This window comes from Sorex fumeus, unplaced genomic scaffold (assembly GCF_029834395.1).
Source record: "Sorex fumeus unplaced genomic scaffold, SorFum_2.1 ptg000051l, whole genome shotgun sequence".
Taxonomy (NCBI): Eukaryota; Metazoa; Chordata; class Mammalia; order Eulipotyphla; family Soricidae; genus Sorex; species Sorex fumeus.
In genome coordinates this window covers 39,735,055-39,753,303 of record NW_026606108.1, presented here as the reverse complement: position 1 = coordinate 39,753,303, position 18,249 = coordinate 39,735,055, and the positions used below count along the sequence as shown (strand labels likewise).

Sequence of the window (18,249 nt, the reverse complement as noted above, 5' to 3'; positions counted from 1 at the left end):
ATGGATGCCCACCTATGAGATGGTCAGACTTCTTCGTCAAGACCCTGAACGATCGGTTTGAATCTCTTCATGTTCCTAGAACGAGCAGATGCCATTGGGCTACGCTAGCACGCAACAGGGATGAATGGAAATGTTACTGGTGCCCGCTCGAGCAAATCGATGAGTAACAGGGTATCAAGTGATTAACAGAATCTCTATAGGAATATAAATATAATAATGTCCCATCACAAACAGTAAGAGAAATATTCCTCTTTCCTCCTACTGTCCCATGGCTGTATACTCAATAGAACTGCCTTACAAAGGTAAGCAATACACTATTAACAATACCTAGATATTCTACATTTCACATTTCAAATTTAAAAAAAAATTTTTATTAGTGAATCACCGTGAGGTAGTTACAGACTTACAAACTTTCATGCTTGCATCTCAGTCATACAATGATCGAGTACCCATCCCTCCACCACCAATGGTCCCAGCATTCCTCCCAACACCCGCACCCTGCCTCTATGGAAGGAAAATCCCTTTTTGCATTTCAAATTCTGGGGAGAGACTGCCTGTCCTTCCAAGCTCAAAATTAGTTCCACAAACGCGCTCCGGGCGTCCTCTAGGACCCTGGGACGTTCACCATTCCTGAGCCTCTTCCTGTTCATCCCCAATGCTGTGCTTGGTCTTCTTCCTCCCCCAGATCAGTCACTACTCAAACCCTGGACTTGGCTTTCTCCGCTCTGTGGCCCAGGAGTCCTCTAGGACCCTGGTATGCTCACCATTCCTGAGCCTCTTCCTGTATGTCCCTCACACTGTGCCTGGTTTTCTTCCTCCCCTAGCTTATATCCTCTCCACCCACCAGGTACCCATAGGGGGCGTGGCCTCCGTGGAAGTAGGCATGGCCTAATTTTGGGCTGGCAGCAGGTAATTTACTCATACCCAGCAATCTCCTGTAACATCTCAGTCTCCATACCTCCACACCAACATGAAGAAACAATACAAATCCCCACCACAAGAGGAGGACAATGAAAAGAGTTCAGAAGCCTCAGTAGGTGCTAAGGGACCTCTCTGAGATAGAATTCAGATATGAAGTAATGAAGATGTTCAATGAACTCAATGAAAGTGAGACAGATATCCAGTAAATTAAAGGAGGACATGAGAGAAACAATTGAGAAAATACAGGAAGAAATGACAGCAGAAATTGGAAAGCTATGCACAGAAATGTCACGAATAAAAGATTCCGTAGATGAAATTAAAAACTCAGTCTGTGCCCTCAACAGTAGAATGGACACAGCTGAAGACATAATCAGTGAGCTGGAAGATCAGCTGCACGAAGTCTACAGGCAATAACAACGATAAGAGACCTCAAAATAGCTCTAGAGCGAATCAGAGTCCTAGGAGATGATTCCAAGAGGAACAACGTTAGAATCACTGGAGTACCAGAAGAACTGGGAAACAATTCCAATGAAAAAAGCCACAGTGAAATAAATCATTGCTGAAAAATTCCCAGAGCTGGACAATGCAGCCATTCAGATTCAAGGAGCCTGAAAGGTGCCAGCTAAAAGAAACAAAAACAAAAACACTAACAAAAACACTCCAAGACATATCATAGTTAGAATGATGGATGCTGCGGATAGAGACACATTATTGCAAGCAGCAAGGTCAAAGAAGGAAATCCCATACAAAGGAGCACACCTTAGACTCACAGCAGGCCCATCAGAGGAAACCCTCCAAGCCCAAAAGCAATGGTGGAATAAAGTGAAAAATCTCACTGAAATGAACGCTTCACCAATACTCTATCCGGCTACACTTTCACTAAATTCTTACTCAAACGGTACACTATTTTGTGGATAAACAGCAGCCCAAGCTCAAAATTAACAAAGATAGATCCCAGCTTCTGCAAAATATGTTCTCTTAATGTTCTATATAGATGTATATATACATCAAGAAGTCCAACAAGCACTTCATGAACTCTGTGCTTACTCATTTCATTTTTCATTTCATCATCCTGTTATTCGTCGATTGCCTCGAGCAGGCCCCAGTAACGTCTCTTTCATCCTAGCCCTGAGATTATATTCAAGGCTATTTAGGAGAATGAGACCCATCAAAAGACTAAAATATGATATTTACAATATAACCAAGCATCTTTAACATAACTGCAATTGTTCACAAACATTTTTCAGAAACTGTACTCTCTCAGAAATGATAACTAATATTTTATTTACCTTTGCTGATAAGAAACTGCACAGTGCATAAATGACCAGCTCTTGCAGCTTTCATCAAAGGTGTTCTTCCACCTTCAGATTCATGTTCCTGTTAAAAAAACAAAAAATAACCCATTAGTGTCATTCCATTAACCATTTATTTAAAAACCTATAAGATATAATGAATAATAATACTCCATGTAACCACTTAAGCTACCTACCTCAATGCCGCAAAATACAGGATGAATTTCAGTCAGTTACCAATGGATGGTGCAAGGTTAGTGTTGTATTCTAAACAATAACCATTAAAAAAGACCCTTATATTTAGTTTAGTCCCCAAAGAGAAAAACTTGTATAATTTTAATCCAATATTTAAAAAGATATTTTCCTACTTTTAAATATGAACTCTGAGAAATAAACCTTAGTCTTGTGAGGTGCTTAGGAAGTTCCTGATCTTATATCAGAAGCCAGTCAGAACTCCAGCGAAGGATAGAAACCAATCCATGGAGAAAACACTGCAGGGTAATTAATGAATTAAGGTAAAAGGAAAAAGAAAAATATACCAATGAGCTGTTTGTTATTGTTTTTTTAAAGAGCACAAATTAAATACCTGAACAGTCAAAGGCAAAAGAAGTAGTTTTAAATAGCAAGAAAGACTATTTTTATCTGGGAAGTTTGTCAGCAAAAGTAATGAATGATAAAGACAGCATCCAACCATCCTAATATCAATACTGAAAAGGTTAAGTTGTGGAAGTAGTACTGTATGCTAAGATAACTGCAAACTCTTATTACATTCATCTAAGTATTAAAACATAACTAAAACACTGAATTTGTGTAACTATTAATTTCCATTATTCTGCTCTTGTTAAGAAAACTTGATTAAAAACATTTAATCACAGATCTACTCCTCTGGCTCAGAAAATCCTGCCTCAGATTAATTTATGAATATAATGTTATGGCAACAGAGTACAATTCAGTCTATTTACCTAACAATCTAATCTACAACTTAGACTAACAATAAAAATTAAGGTTGTCAGTCCAATAAAAACTGTCAACTGAATTGCAATGATGGGAATTCCACACTAAAAGAGGTGGTTTTGTGTGTGCGTCCATGTGTTTTTACGCATCAAAACTTTTAAACTAACACAAAAATTAACTTAAGCTTTGTCTCTTCAACTGTTATGCAAATTGATTAGAAAATAATCTATGAAACTAAGGCATGGAAGAGTAAATAACTATAGATAACACCAAAATTATTTGGCTTTAAAATAGACTTTGAAAACAGATTTCAAACACAGATAGTCCTGACATTCTAGCAATTTACTCAAAATAATACTTATACACCATGAAGAACTTAAGCAAAAAGATCTAAAAGAAAATCTGTCCAGTTTTTCTATTTGGTTATATACAATCAACTACAATGGAAATAAATTGCACTTGAGCTAACTGATATTTTGATTCTTGCCTTAGAACCTTTTTGTCAAGCTGAATTCTCTGCATGCAACATTTTTCATTAACCTTTTTTTTTTTTTTTTTGCTTTTTGTGTCACACCTGGCGATGCACAAGGGTTACTCCTGGCTCTGCACTCAGAAGTTACTCCTGGCAGTGCTCAGGGGACCATATGGGATGCTGGAAATCGAACCCAGGTTGGCCACATGCAAGGCAAACGCCCTACCCGCTGCGCTATCTCTCCAGCCCTCATTAACTCTTTTTCAACCTTCAAATTTATTATTCAAACTTCAGAAAAAAACTCAAAAGTTCAAAAATTACTTCCTGAAGGAAAACAACCCTGAACCTCCAAACTAGATCATCCCCGTTATTATTGCTATAAATCCCTAATGTCACAATTTTCAATCATCTAATCATCTCTGTAACTACTTGGTTAAGATACCTCTTCCACTAAACTGTAAACTCCATGAGAATAACAATTTTTTTTTTTACCACTGGTAACTGTTTTGTTACCAAGTTCATTTTTTGCTTACCATTATGTACATAATGTCTAAAACAATGAAGTGCTTGAATATGCTTTACCAAGCAGGAACCTAAGCATAACTGACTTCCTCTCAATTCTTCCCTTTCATTTACTGAGGCTTGAAGTTTTAATTTTCTACTAGGTAAATAAGAGAAAGAAAAGTTAATTTAATAAGATATAAAGACTAGTCATTAATAAGAGACATTATTTGCATTTGATAATAAGTATTATGAGAATATGAGTGGGCAATACTCTCATTTTTCATTTTTATTTCTTAGGCCTGGCAGGGATATCCATCATTAGAATCTGGATCCCAAGAGTAATGTCATAAAGACAAAAGACTCTGAAAGCTTTGCTTTGGAATAAACTTGTAATGATTAATTCTGTGTATTTTTAATAATATTGTAACTATTAAAAGGTACAAAATTAGGAAGTGAAATTCCGAGAACCTCACCCCAAGCAAAACTTTCAAAACTGGTACTAATAAAATTTGAGGAATAAAAGAGATACGAATAATGAACAATTAATTTTTCTCTTTATAAACATTCTTTTTGTTTTTAATCATTGTGTTTGAAAAAATAATGCCACTTTATAATGTAATGTTGAATATACTCAAATTTTTAATAATGTATATTCTATTTGTAACATTTGTCCCTATGTGGGCATTACAATTTTTTAAAGGTCTTACTGTTTTAGTTACAATGCTCTTTAAATCATTTGTCTGTGGCTTTCCATTTACCAAAAAAAAAAAAAGACATATTTCAGTAGTTTTTTTAAAAAATCAGATTTTCATTTTATTTTTAATTCCTATTTTGCATTTATACTTTTGTTTTCTATTCTACCAACTTTTATTTTTATCTTTTTATACTTTTATTTTCAGCTAGCTTCATTTATTTTCAGTTTATATGCAAATTTTCTTCTAAAAAATTTTTAGTTGCTCAATCTCTCACCCAAACTTTAATGAGTACTTTTTGTAATAATTTCCACTTTATGGAATCCTTGTTAAAAGGCGAATGGCCCTTCCCCCTTCTTAGTTTTCTCTTAAACATCTTCTAAAGAAAATTAATAATTTCTACTTTTTCCACTTTCTAGTTTTATAGGATTAAAATTTTTTTACTGTTTATTTGTAATTTTAAGAAATACATGTTTGAAAATTATTATGTGTATATGAGTAAGGAGCTTTTCTTTTCTTTTTTGGGGTCACACTCGGCAATGCACAGGGAGACTCCTGGCTCATGCACTCAGGAATTACTCCTGGCAGTGCTTGGGGGACCATATGGGATGCTGGGAATCGAACCCTGGTTGGCCAGATGCAAGGCAAATGCCCTACCTGCTGTGCTATCACTCTAGCCCCAAGGACTTTTCTTTTCTTTTCTTTTTTTTTGGTTTTTGAGTCACACCCGGCGATGCTTAGGGGTTCCTCCTGGCTCTGCACTCAGGAATTACTTCTGGCGGTGCTTGGGGGGACCATATGTGATTCTGGGAATCAAACCCGGATCGACCGCGTACGACCGCTTGCCAAGGCAAACGCCCTACCTGTTGTGCCATCGCTCCAGCCCCAACCCAAAGAAACTTTTCAAAAAGCATCTTTGTAGACCAACATGGACAATTTCTATACATGTTTCATGTATTGGAACAGAATATATAACACATTAAAACAAAATTTTAGCTCACTTTCACAACAAATTTGATTTTTCTTTTCCCTTTATTGGGCTCTGGGCAACATCCAGTGATGCCCCTGGATTACTGCTGGCAGTGCTCGAGGAACCATAATGGATGCAGGGGTTTGAAACAAGGCCAGCTGCATGCAAGGCACCTTACCAGATGCACTATTACTCTAACCCTGATTTTCAATTGTAAGAATTGTTGATCAGTACCACTGAGAAAAATGTAAAAAAAATTTCTAAAATCATGTATGTAAATTTGACTATTTAAAAAATTTATTATTTTATAGGGCTGGAGCAATAGCACAGGGGTAGGGCGTCTGCCTTGCAAGTGGCCAACAGGGCCAATCCAAGTTCAATCTCTTTGCCCCTCTCGGAGAGCCCGGCAAGCTACTGAGAGTATCTTGCCCGCACGGCAAAGCCTGGCAAGTTTCCTGTAACATATTCGATATGCCAAACACAGTAACAATTGTCACAATGGAGACGTTACTGGGCCCGCTCGAGCAAATCGATGAACAATGGGAGGACAGTGACAGTGACATTATTTTATAAGTTTCTACTTCAGTTGAAGGGCAGATTGTTGTTGATTAGTGACATCTAGCAATTGTAGGAACAATTATTTCTAAAAGTTCTTTTGCCTGAAGCTGGAGTGATAAGATAGTGGGTAGAGCACTTGCCTTGCATGTAGTCGACCAGGGTTTGATCCCTCATATCCCATAGGGTCCCCTGAGCCTGCCAGGATGATCCCTTTGCACAGAACTAGGAGTAAGCCCTGTGCCCTACTGGGTGTGGGCCAAAAACAAAAATTATTTTGATGAATAGTCCAGAAAGATAGTACAGCAGGTAGGGGTACATTCCTTGCACTTTATCTACCTGGGCTTGATCACCAATTTCCCAAATGAACCCTCAAGCCACACGAGAAGTGATCCTTGAGCACAGAGCCAGGATTAAGTCCTGAGCACTGCTAGGTGTGGCCCAATTCCCTGGCCTTCCAATAGAGACAAACCTGTAACAGCAGGGAAAGGCTGACAAAATGATAGAAAAGGTTAGTGAATATCAAACAAAATTAAATTTTATGCCAAGTTTTTTCCCCCATTGCCATAGCCAGCGATGGTCAGGGCTTACTCTTAGTTCAGTGATCACTCCTGGGTGGGTGGAAAAGCCTCGAAAAGTTTCTTGGGGTGCTGAGGATTGAACCCAGGTTGCCCACGTGAAAGACAAGTGCCAAATTGCTTACTATGTCACAAAAACAAACAAAACCCTTGGATTTTTGTCTCTTAAAAAAAAAAACCCAAATGTTATTTCTATTATTTTACTGGAGCAATAACACAGCGGTAGGGTGTTTGCCTTGTGCACAGCCATTCTGGCTGAGCTGGGTTCGACTCCTCCACCCCTCTCAGAGAGCTCGGCAAGCTACCAAGAGTATCTCGCCTGCAAAGCAAAGCCTGACAAGCTACCCGTGACTATTCGATATGCCAAACACAGTAACAAGTCTCACAATGGAGATGTTACTGGGCCCACTTGAGCAAATCGATGAACAACGGGAGGACAGTGCAGTGCTATTTATTAGTAGGATTAATACTGTGCAACAACTATGACAACAAATAAACAAGAAAAAGGTTTTTCTAGGTTTGTCTCTTTGAAACAGTATTTGTTAAGTTTAATTAATTAAAAATTCTCTGCCCAACAACAACTGAGTTCAGCAGAATAATATTTGTTTCTGACAACTGAAATGCTTTAAAAAATAATCTATTCAGGGCTAGAGTGACAATACAATGGAAAGGTGCTTGGCTTGCATGTAGTTAACAAAGGTTTGATCCCCATATGGTCTCTGAGCACTACTAGGAGTGATCCCTGAGCACAGAGTCAGGAGTCAGCGCTGAACATTGCCCGTTGTAGCCTAAAAACATTCTAGGTATTCAGTACCTTTTCTTTGACTGAATAAAACTGTGACTCCAGTAGGATGTCTTTTTGCCTTTTTAAACCATCCTTCTGAATTTCTTAAAGTCATTGTTTAGAGTTTTGGTTCTAAGCATCAAAGTTTAGGGTTTTAGGGCCGGGGATTTATTTCAGTGGTAGAGCACATGCTTTGCATGAATAAAGCTCTGGGTTCAATCCCTAACACCAACAAAAAAAAAAAAATATTTTTAGAATTTTATACTCGAAACTTTATCATTTTTTTTTAAAAAAATCAATTTCTTTGCTTACCGTAACTTCTTGCATCCCACGCCTTCCTCCAGGGTTCATTTTTTCTCCTTATTGATGTACATATCTTTTAGTAGTTCTTTTGGCAAGGGTCTGAGGTGGTAAGCTCTTTAATTCTTTGTAGATCTTAAAATATGCCTTATTTTTCCTTCTCTGAAATAGTAGCTGAGTACAGAATTCTATATTGTGATATTTTCTCTTGATATTTTGATGTTACTCCCTATTTCTTATCTGATTATTATTGTTTATTAGATTCTTGCTATCAACATTTTTTTGGTCAGTAAACTTACTCTTTTTCTTCATTGTTAAAATTAGAGTTTTATTTGTTTTGCTTAGTGGTTTTTCTTCTTCCTTTTTTGTGGCCGTGCTTAGGGCTCACTCCTGTTTCTGTGCTTAAGGATCACCCACGGGAGTGCTTGGGATATCATGTATGGTGCTGTGCATTAAAACAGAGCTAGATGCATGCAAGGCAAGCACCTCATCTGCTCTACTATCTTACTGGCCTGTGACTGACTTTTTTTTTTTAACTTGCTTTTGGACCACATCTGGCTATGCTAAGAACTTACTACAGGCTCGGTGCTTGAGGGACTATATATATAGTGCCAGGAATAGAATAAGGCAAGCACCATACCTGCAGTACTATCTCTATGACCTCTGTGACTGACTTTTATTTAAAATCAAGAACCTGTCTAATTTTAATATTAAAAATTTCTCCACAATTACCTCTTCAAACATTTCAAATAGGAGTTGGAGGGATAATACAGAGAGGAATTAAATATTTGCCTGGCAAATAGCCAAGCCCAGTTTAATTCCAAGTGCCACCTCTGGTCTACTGAACACCAGCAAGAGGGACCCCTGAGCAATAGGGTTAAGGAGTAGCCCTTGTGTATTACTAAGTATGACCCCAAAACAAGCATCTACGTTGACAAAAAGGGAAAATATTAAAATAGTCATACAGTGGAGCTTCTTAAATTTTGCCTCAATTACTCTTACAGTTTTCCTGTTTTTGTGATATATTATGCTATTTGTTTGATCATCTAATTCACTGTTCTTCAATTTTCTTATCTCTATGATCTCACACTGGTCCATGACTTGAGGATTGAGGATTTAATCTATTAATTACCTGCATTCAATATTGTATAATTTGTACTGTATAATTTGAATTTAATCTTACACCAAAATTTACAATGAAAAAAAATTTTTTTTAATTTCCCTGGCAGCGCTGGCACTACTTTCGGCTCTCTGCTCCAGAGTCCCTCCCAGCAGTGCTCCAGGCAATATATAATGCCAGGGATTGAACCAGGGTTGCTCTCTGGCTGCAGTGTTTTACCTCATATTCATCTATTCTTAGTTTTCAATTGTCAACTTTTGTTTTACTGTACTTCACTGCATTATGGGCTGGAGCGACAGCACAGAGGGTAGGGCGTTTGCCTTGCATGGGGCCAACCCGGGTTCGATTCCTCCGTCCTTAGAGAGCCGGGCAAGCTACTGAGAGTATCCCGCCCTCACAACAGAGTCCAGAAAGCTCCTTGTGGCATATTTGATATGCCAAAAACAGAAACAAGAAGTCTCACAATGAAGATGTTACTGGTGCCTGCTCGAGCAAATCAATGAACAAAGGAAGGACAGTGCTACAGTGCAGTGCTACATTGCATTATGCCTACTGACCATCACTTTAAAAGAGCAGGTTTTAAAATTTCATTACTAGTCACTTTTTTCAATTTTCATGGGCCTGTATTTGCTATTTTGCTCGTTATTTATTTATTTTTTTTTTTGCTTGCATTTTGACTATCTTTCCTGGTGTAGATTTCTTCAGGAGTCTTTTAATTTATTTGAAAAAGTTCATTTTGCATGGAAGCTTTTTTTTTTCTTTTTTCAACCACAAACTCATCTCTTATCAAATAGCCTGAAAGCTGCATTAGTCAGTTTAGAGCACATTTCAGAAGAAATTCATTGGCAATCAAAGCTTCTGGTCCCATGAGATATTTCAGTTCTGTCCATTAAATCAAAGAATGATATTAAAATTTTTTATGTACACTACTGGCTTCTTCTCTCTACCATGAACAGTTCACGTCTAACTTCAACTCTGGGCAGTTTTTTTTTTTTTAAATCATGGTTTCATAAGTAGAGCAATGAGGTTCCAGTACTTTGCTTGATTAGAGAATACTAGATCTACTGGCCTGGTCCAAGTGAGATGCTTTCAGTTTTCAGTCCTCTACAGAAACTTAAATTCCAACACCCACTGGTTCTTGCCCCCGCATTTTTTTATCCAGACTTAATTTTTCTTTTTTTCTTTTTGGGTCACACTGGAGATGCACAGGGATTACTCCTGGCTCTGCACTTAGGAGTTACTCCTGGAGATGCTCAGGGAACCATATGGGATGCTGGGAATTGAACCCGGGTTGGTGGCATTAAAGGCAAGCGCCCTACCAGCTATGCTATTGCTCCAGCCCTAGACTTAATTTTTCTTGAGAATTATTAACACTCACTTTAACCCTCTTGACTAGAAGTTATTTATACTTATGCTTAACAACCTTGAGAGAACAGATAAGGCCTCATTCAACATACAATAACCTAAAAAAACTTGTACTTCTAATTTTTATTGTTTTTCGTTTTGGGGCCATGGCTATGCTCAGGGATCACTTCTGGGGAGGCTCAGGGGGACCATACGGGATGCCAGGGATCAAACCAAGTTGGCCATGTGCAAGGCGAGCACTCTACCTTGTGTAACTATTTATGACCCCTCATAAGCAGTTTTAAAGGAGAAGTTTCTAAAAACTTTCCAGTTGATTTCAAGAGTAAATATTTTAAAAGATTTTATTCCTTAATAAAAAGATGTTATTCCTTTGGAAAAGAGAGATTAAAGCTTAAGTTAAGCTAATCATTAATATCTGAAATATATTGATAAGTGGATAATTTGAACTCACAAGATCCCTAAAAAGTTTGTCCACAAAAAATGTAATGTAAAGTTTTGGTTCTGATGAATGCACACTATGAACAATAACCAAAAAAGTGCAGCTTTTGTTTATCTGACTTTGAATAACACTGAATTTTAAATTGTTTTTTTTTTTTAAAGAAGCAAATTTCCTTTACATTTACAGTCATGAGCACCTAAGGCATTTAAAGATTAACTACATCACAGGGGAAGAGTTTCTTATGGTTAGAGGACTTTCTATGACCAGAATCATAGGGCAGAGGAGTGTGAGACTATTATTATACACTATCTATGTACTAGAGAATTCTGAGACTCTTGCTAGGGAGTCTGTTCTATCCCACCATCGTATATTAAATATTACCTTACTGATCTATTATTACTGACTGAGTCCATTTCAGTCATAAGAATTATGATAAAAAAAAATTAAGGTGCACTGTTCTAGGGCTTATATTCAGATTAGTTTTCTAAAAACCACAAGTAATAAACAGAAAAAACATGCTCAGTTTGGTTGGAGGAACAATGATCAATTTTAAAGCAAAGATATAAACAAATAGCACACAATAATGATGCAGAATAACATATTGACTCCAATAATGTCTCAAAATGTGAAATATGGAGGACCTGGAATCAGAATAACCTAGGACAATAGTTAAAATTCTAAAATTCAGATTTCCCATTTCAGACCTGCTAACCCTAAATCTCTAAAAATGGGATCACAAACCTCATTTTTAAACAAAGGTATCCCAATTTTGGAACTCAGAAAAAAATTTTAGCCAGAAAGAGGGTTTACAACCATTTTTATATCAAAAATGTGGGGAGAAAGAAATACTGTATCTTAAATAAACACTCATTTTACATTCTCTGTAAGAGATTAACGATATTAAGCAGACTGAGTTTTTCATATATTGTTAGGCAAATTTACTTGCTCAAAACAAATGATTTTGCTTTATTTATTTTAATTTTTTGGGTTTTGGTTTTGGTCATACCCATTCCTCAGGGCTCCCTCTGGATGGGACTTAGGGTGGTGAAGGGGACTAAACCCAGATGAGGACTGTGAAAGGTAAGTGCCTTCCTCACTCCACTCTCTCTCTGGACCAAAGCTTCTGTTTAAAAAAGAATGAATCTAATAACTTTTTAATTCAACAAAACAACAGTGAAGGTATTTAATAAGCATTATAGCTAAGAGTGATTTTAAAAGAAAAAATTTATTCCTAATTAATAATTACGCAATATCTTGGATTTTTAAAAATCTTGAAGATTACAATGAACAATAAATTTGCCTTGACTTTTAAAATCATCAGGTACAAATTATACACTTTTCAAAAACAAAAATGTTTCCTATGAACAAATAATCACCTGAAAAACCAACAGCAGAATAAGATAATAGGAAACAATTATAAGAAGAAAAGCCAGAGTTTATGAAATTAAAGCATGAACAATATGCTTCATCAAATCACTTTAAAATTTTAGGATCATATAAAACAAACCAATATATAACCCTAAGTCTGAATTTCAGATTTTTGATGAACAAAGGTGAATTCAAAGTACTTGCTTTCTAAAAGGAACTTTCTTCCCACAGTATTTTTAACTCTAAGAAAATGGAAGAGAACTAAATGAAAAAAAAAATTCTATTTTTACCTAAGAATATCACATTAAAAAAATACTAAGGAAGCAAACTACTAGTAATGTAAATCTCTTTTTATTGAAACTTTGTAAACTTTTCAATTGAAGAAGATTTCCTTTGTCACCCAGCAGGGTCCTGGAACTTCTTGGCTGCAATTCAGATATCCAGAATTCTGGTTACCTACAAACATCTATTCTTTTTTGGAGTAGCTTACAAGCATCAAAGGCCACCCTCACCTGATGCTTGGCCGGATCTATGCCCTCCATATTAGTCTTCATGTCCTCCTGCTTGTCCTGTGAAAGGAAAAAGAAGAACTCACGGATCTTATTCCAAAAACAAAAACAAAAACAAAAAAAATCACATCCGGCCATGAAGACCTTGTGAACAGTGATTTCAGATGCTGGGTGTGTTAACTCGGGATCTTCAATTAAAAAGATTCTTATCTGTAATGACCATAAGTTCATAAGCAGAAAATATTTTTTTGAGGGAATGATAATGTGGCTCTAGATGATAACTTCAGTATAAAATAACCTACACAGACATAATTCTGCCGAATCATTTGGACATATGCCTTTGTCTCCAATATAACTAAAACTATAAGTAAAGAAAAATATTTTTAAAAAATCTAATAATTTAAGAAACTCTTGGGAATATCAAAAATTGAAAGAAAAACTATGTATGATAATGAAATATTTATGTAGCTTTCCCCTAACATAAAAGTGCTCATATTTTTCAATCAAAGTAGGAATCTTCAAAGAATTTTGAAAGATGGCGCATCTGTATACTCTTTAGATCTAGACTTTTGACATAGCGAAGGTAAGATGAGACAGGATACATTAGTAATAAGCTTTATAGGCAGTGACCCAGAGTCAATGAGGTCTCCAAATAAATGCCATTTAGAGAAAGCTTCACTCTAAGTCACTCCAACTTGAGCAATCCTCAGAAGTCAAACAGGATCCGAGTGCAGAAATTTAGTAAGAAAGTTTTCTAAAACAACTACATGATTTGATGAAACTGACATTAGGGCTCATTTCCTCTCCTGTCCCACCATCAATATGATTCTCAACAAATAGCAAGTCTATCCAAATAAAGTTTATAATGTACCTACACAGAACCTATTAAAGATCCTATGATCAGAAAAAGAACAAACTATTATTCAAAATGTGCACTGATTTTCAAATAAAGAGAAAATGAACATTTTAAACAGCTCAAGAAAATAGTAGCAAGAGATGTTTTTTAAGAAGAAACAAAGTAGTAATAAAACCATTAAAATTGTATTAGAAGCAGCAATAGATATACCAAAGAAAGAAGTAGATAATGGAAAGAAATAATAAAGAGAAAAAAGGACATAGAAATGAGCAAAAGACAGGAGCCAAAGAGATAGTACAATGTGTAAGTCGTTTGTCTTGCATGTGGCCTATCCAGGTTTGATTCCCCAGCATGCTATATGCTATACCCTGAGCACTACAGGATAATTACTGACTGAAAAACCAGGAGTAATCCCTGAGCATTATGAGCCGGGGGGGGGGGGGGGGGGGGGGGCAGGGAGGAGAGTAAGTCCAAAAACAGAGAGAGAGGGGGGCAGGGGGGAGAAAAGAGTGACAAAAATCAGGATAAAATGGTGAAATCAAAAACTTAAAAATAATGAAAAGAATCATAAGCCAGGCCAAAAAAAAAAAACCCATAATGGGAGACATATGTAATACCAAACTACAACAGAAAAGCAGGTTAAGAATTTTGAGGGGGAAGGGGGTATGGTACTGCCAGCAGGTCAATCTGTACCTGTGAAGCGAGTGCATCAGCAGCCTGATGGCACCGTCAGACTTTCAGATTCCCCAAAATTGCTCCTGTGCCTTTGGCCAGACCCCAAAAACTTAGGGCAAAGTTTACCAAGAAAGTAGAAGGCCAAAAGTTAGGTATGTGGGAGACACACCCACAAACCACCTCCAGCTCAGCATGGCCTCTCTGGTTCCTGATCGAATTGCTTAATGGCCATGATCCCAGAGACCCAGAAACGAATCTCGGAACCCAAAGGCTTTTGGCAGAAAAGCATCCTGTTCCTGAAGTAGGTTACTGGCGCTGGGCCACTTCAGGTGGGAATAGGTTTCGTGCCTTGGCCTGTTTCCCTTGGCAGCCGGGTGACCGCCATTCTCCAGAGGCCACTGAACAGTCAGGTTTGGTCCTGTAGTGACGAGACACACAGGGCCTCACCAGATAGGGGTGGAACCGGCCCTTTCCTCCCCATCCCAACGAGACCCCGAGTCACCGCCTATAAATGGCCTCTCTGGCTCCTAATCAAGCTGATTAATGGCCATGATTCCAGAGACCCAGAAACAAATCTCGAAACCCAGCGGCTTTTGGCAGAAATGCATCTGGACCACATACAAGGTGGCTGCCGCCTCAGAGCTTATTGGAAAGCCAGGTATGAGCCGGTGGTGACGGAGCAACTGCAGTCTCATGGGAAGGGGGGGCGGTACCGGCTTGTCCTTCACGCCCTACCGAGGTGACGAGTTGCCCCCAACAAGCAGCCGGCACGGCCATGGCTCCAGAGGCAAAAGGACTTAATCCAGAGTCCGGCAGCTTGCAGCAGAAAAGTGAATGGACCATGTGTTAAACTACAGCGCCATGCCTCCCTGGGAGGGAAAGGGTGTAGCTCCCTTCCGCCTTCCCCCCTAGCCCCCCACAGCAGCAAGGTGGCCTCCGCCTCAGAGCTTATAGGAAAGCCAGGTATGAGCCAGTGGTGACGAGGCAACTGCAGTCTCATGGGAAGGGGAACGGTACCGGCTAGTCCTTCAAGCCCTACCGAAGTCACGAGTTGCCCCCAACAAGCGGTTCTCCGGCACGGCCATGGTTCCAGAGGCTAAAGGACTTAGTCCAGAGCCCGGCAGCTTGCAGGAAAAAAGTGATTGGACCATGTGTTAAACTATGGCACCATGCCTCCCCAGGAGGGAAAGGGTGTTGCTCCCTTCCGCCTCCCCCCCCCCCCCCCCCCCCCCCCCCGGCAGCAAGGTGGCCGCCGCCTCAGAGCTTATAGGAAAGCCAGGTATGAGCCAGCAATGACGGGGCAACTGCAGTCTCATGGGAAGGGTGGCGGTACCAGCTCGTCCTTCACGCTCTACCAAGGTCACGAGTTGCCCCTCCCCCCAGCGGCTCTCCAGCAGAGCCATAACACCAGACGCACAGAAACCAATCTCGTAATTATCTGGCTCGTGCAGAAATCCAAAATCGCGGTCATGTGACATTATATGATTCTCATAACCAGCTATAGAAAACAAAGTATTTCACAATGCCTTTTCAGCAATTCTGATTGTTGGGGGGGAGGGGGGGAATTCTAAACAATAATGGTGCATCTTTTGTTGAAATAATGAATGTAATCAATGTAGAGAAGAGTTACGTAGAAATCATCTGCCTCACAGGCACTGGGAGGGGTAGGAGGGGGGTATATTGGGGTTCTTGGTGGTGAAAAATGATTACTGGTGAAGGGATGGGTGTTTGATCATTGTACGACCGAGACTTAAACCTGAAAGCTTAGTAACTTTTCCCACAGTGTATCAATAAATAAATAAGAAGAAAAATAAATAAAATTTAAAAAAAAAAGGTGAACTTCATGCCCAATTCAATCAGCTAATCAGTGGCTGAATAAATAGCAGTACTCCTGCATTAAAATAAAAAAAGAATTTTGAGGGGGAAAAAAGTGATCCAATAATATTATGTCACTGTCACTGTCCTCCTGTTGTTCATCAATTTGCTTGAACAGGCCCAGTTAATGTCTCCATTTTTTTGAGACTTGTTACTGTGTTTGGCATTTTGAATACATTGCAGGTAGCTTGCCAGGCTTTGCCACGTGGGCGAGATACACTCGGTAGCTTGCCGGGCTCTCTGAGAGGGGCAAAGGAATCAAACCCGGCTCTGCCGGGCTGGCTGCGCACAAGGCAAACGCCCTACCGCTGTGCTATCACTCCAGCCCATAATATTATATATATTTAAGTATAGTATACCATAGTCTCAAAAAATGCAAGCACCTGTGATATTTTGGGAAGTAGGAAGAAAAAATTCAAATAAAAATATTAGGGAACATATGAAATAAAAGCTTATCATAACTATCAGGGAAATACAAATCAGAACAATGAGATACCTCACACCAGATTGCTGTGCCTATATCAAAATCCCAGAAAGATTAAAGAGTGGCTGGGATGTGGCAGAAAAAAAAAGGGAAAGAAAAAAAAAACCCCACGAATTCTCATTCATGGCTAATAGAATAGTTGCTAGACTCAGTCTCTATAAAAAACAGTTTGGGAGACTTTTCAAAAAAATTAACAAAAGCACTCCTCACACCTCTGCAATTCCACCCTTTGACATCTACCCCAAGAACAAAAAACCCCATACAATCTGAAAGGATATAAATACATCTATGTTCATCACTGCATTATTTACAATAGTCAAGATATGGAAAAGGGGGCTAGAGAAATAGTACAGTGGATAGTGAACTTATCTTGCAAGCAGCCAAACACATTTGATTCCTGGCACGTCATATGATCTGTGAAGCCCTGTCAGAGTTCAGAACCAGGAGCAAGCTCTGAATACTGCCGGATGTGGGGCCTACCCCTCCAAAGGTGGGTGGAGGGGTGCCCCAATGCTCTAACAATAAGGGAGAAACTGAAATATATACATTACAAAATACTATTCAGTTATGAGAAAAAAATGAAACCTTGCAGTTTGCTGCAACTTCTTTGGAATAAAAGGATGTCATGCTAAGTGAAATAAGTCAGAATGAAAAAGAAATACAACATGAGCTCACTCGTATGCAGAGTATAAATAAGAAATATAAATACAACTTATGGAATTTAAGTTTCCCATTTGATTTTCAGGTATTTTAGTAGATGATGACTTAGTAAGCAAGTGTGTGACTATAGCGAGAAGGGGACAGATGAGGGTTGCTGCTGGTTGTCGGGACCCTGCTGTGTGAAGCCTTGAGCACGGCCCCCAGTATACAAAGCGCTCTCTTCCACCCACAAGAGAGATTTTTTAATAAGTTTTATTGATCGAAAAATTAATATTGTTTTTAAGTTTTCCTACTTCTACTAAACTTGCTATAGGGCCCTTTCCTGACAGTGCAGGGAGCACTGATGTGGCTCTGGGGTTCCAAACAGCAGACTTAAGGCCTCAAGCACATACAAGGCTCATATCCCATGTCTTTTGTCTGGTTGGTTGATTTTGGGTTTGGGGCTACACTAGCAATGCTCAGGGGTTACTCCTGGATCTGCACTCAGGAATTATTCCTGGCAGTGCTCAGGGGACCGTAGGGGATGCTATAGATAGAACCCAGGTAGTGTGCAAAGAAAACGCCCTGCCCGTTGTACTATCTATCCAGCCCCTATACTCCATATCTTAAGCTACCTACCCAGCCCCAAGTTTCCTCCCTTAAAATTGTAGATTTGAAGGAGGGTTATTTGTGGTTAACCATTTTAACAATAACTCTGGAGCAATAGGGTGTTTGTCTTGCGCGCAGCCGACCCGGCCAAGCCAGATTCAACTCCTCCACCCCTCTCGGAGAGCCCGGCAAGCTACCAAGAGTATCTCGCCTGCACGGCAAAGCCTGGCAAGCTACCCGTGACGTATTCAATATGCCAAACACAGTAACAAGTCTCACAATGGAGAC

General features: G+C 38.9%; 1 protein-coding gene across 3 annotated transcripts in view; it reads right to left on the bottom strand.

Annotated features, from left to right (window-relative positions):
* Window positions 1–18,249, bottom strand: part of ANKHD1 (ankyrin repeat and KH domain containing 1) — a 136,022-nt gene that overhangs the window by 53,735 nt on the left and 64,038 nt on the right. For 2 of the 3 annotated variants that reach the window (XM_056124653.1, XM_056124654.1), the window contains exon 11: window positions 2,211–2,298. In XM_056124653.1, coding sequence (XP_055980628.1) covers window positions 2,211–2,298 — 88 coding nt within the window. Of the gene's footprint in view, window positions 1–2,210; window positions 2,299–12,826; window positions 12,884–18,249 lie in introns of all 3 variants that reach the window. The other variant, XM_056124652.1, reaches the window with a different exon arrangement.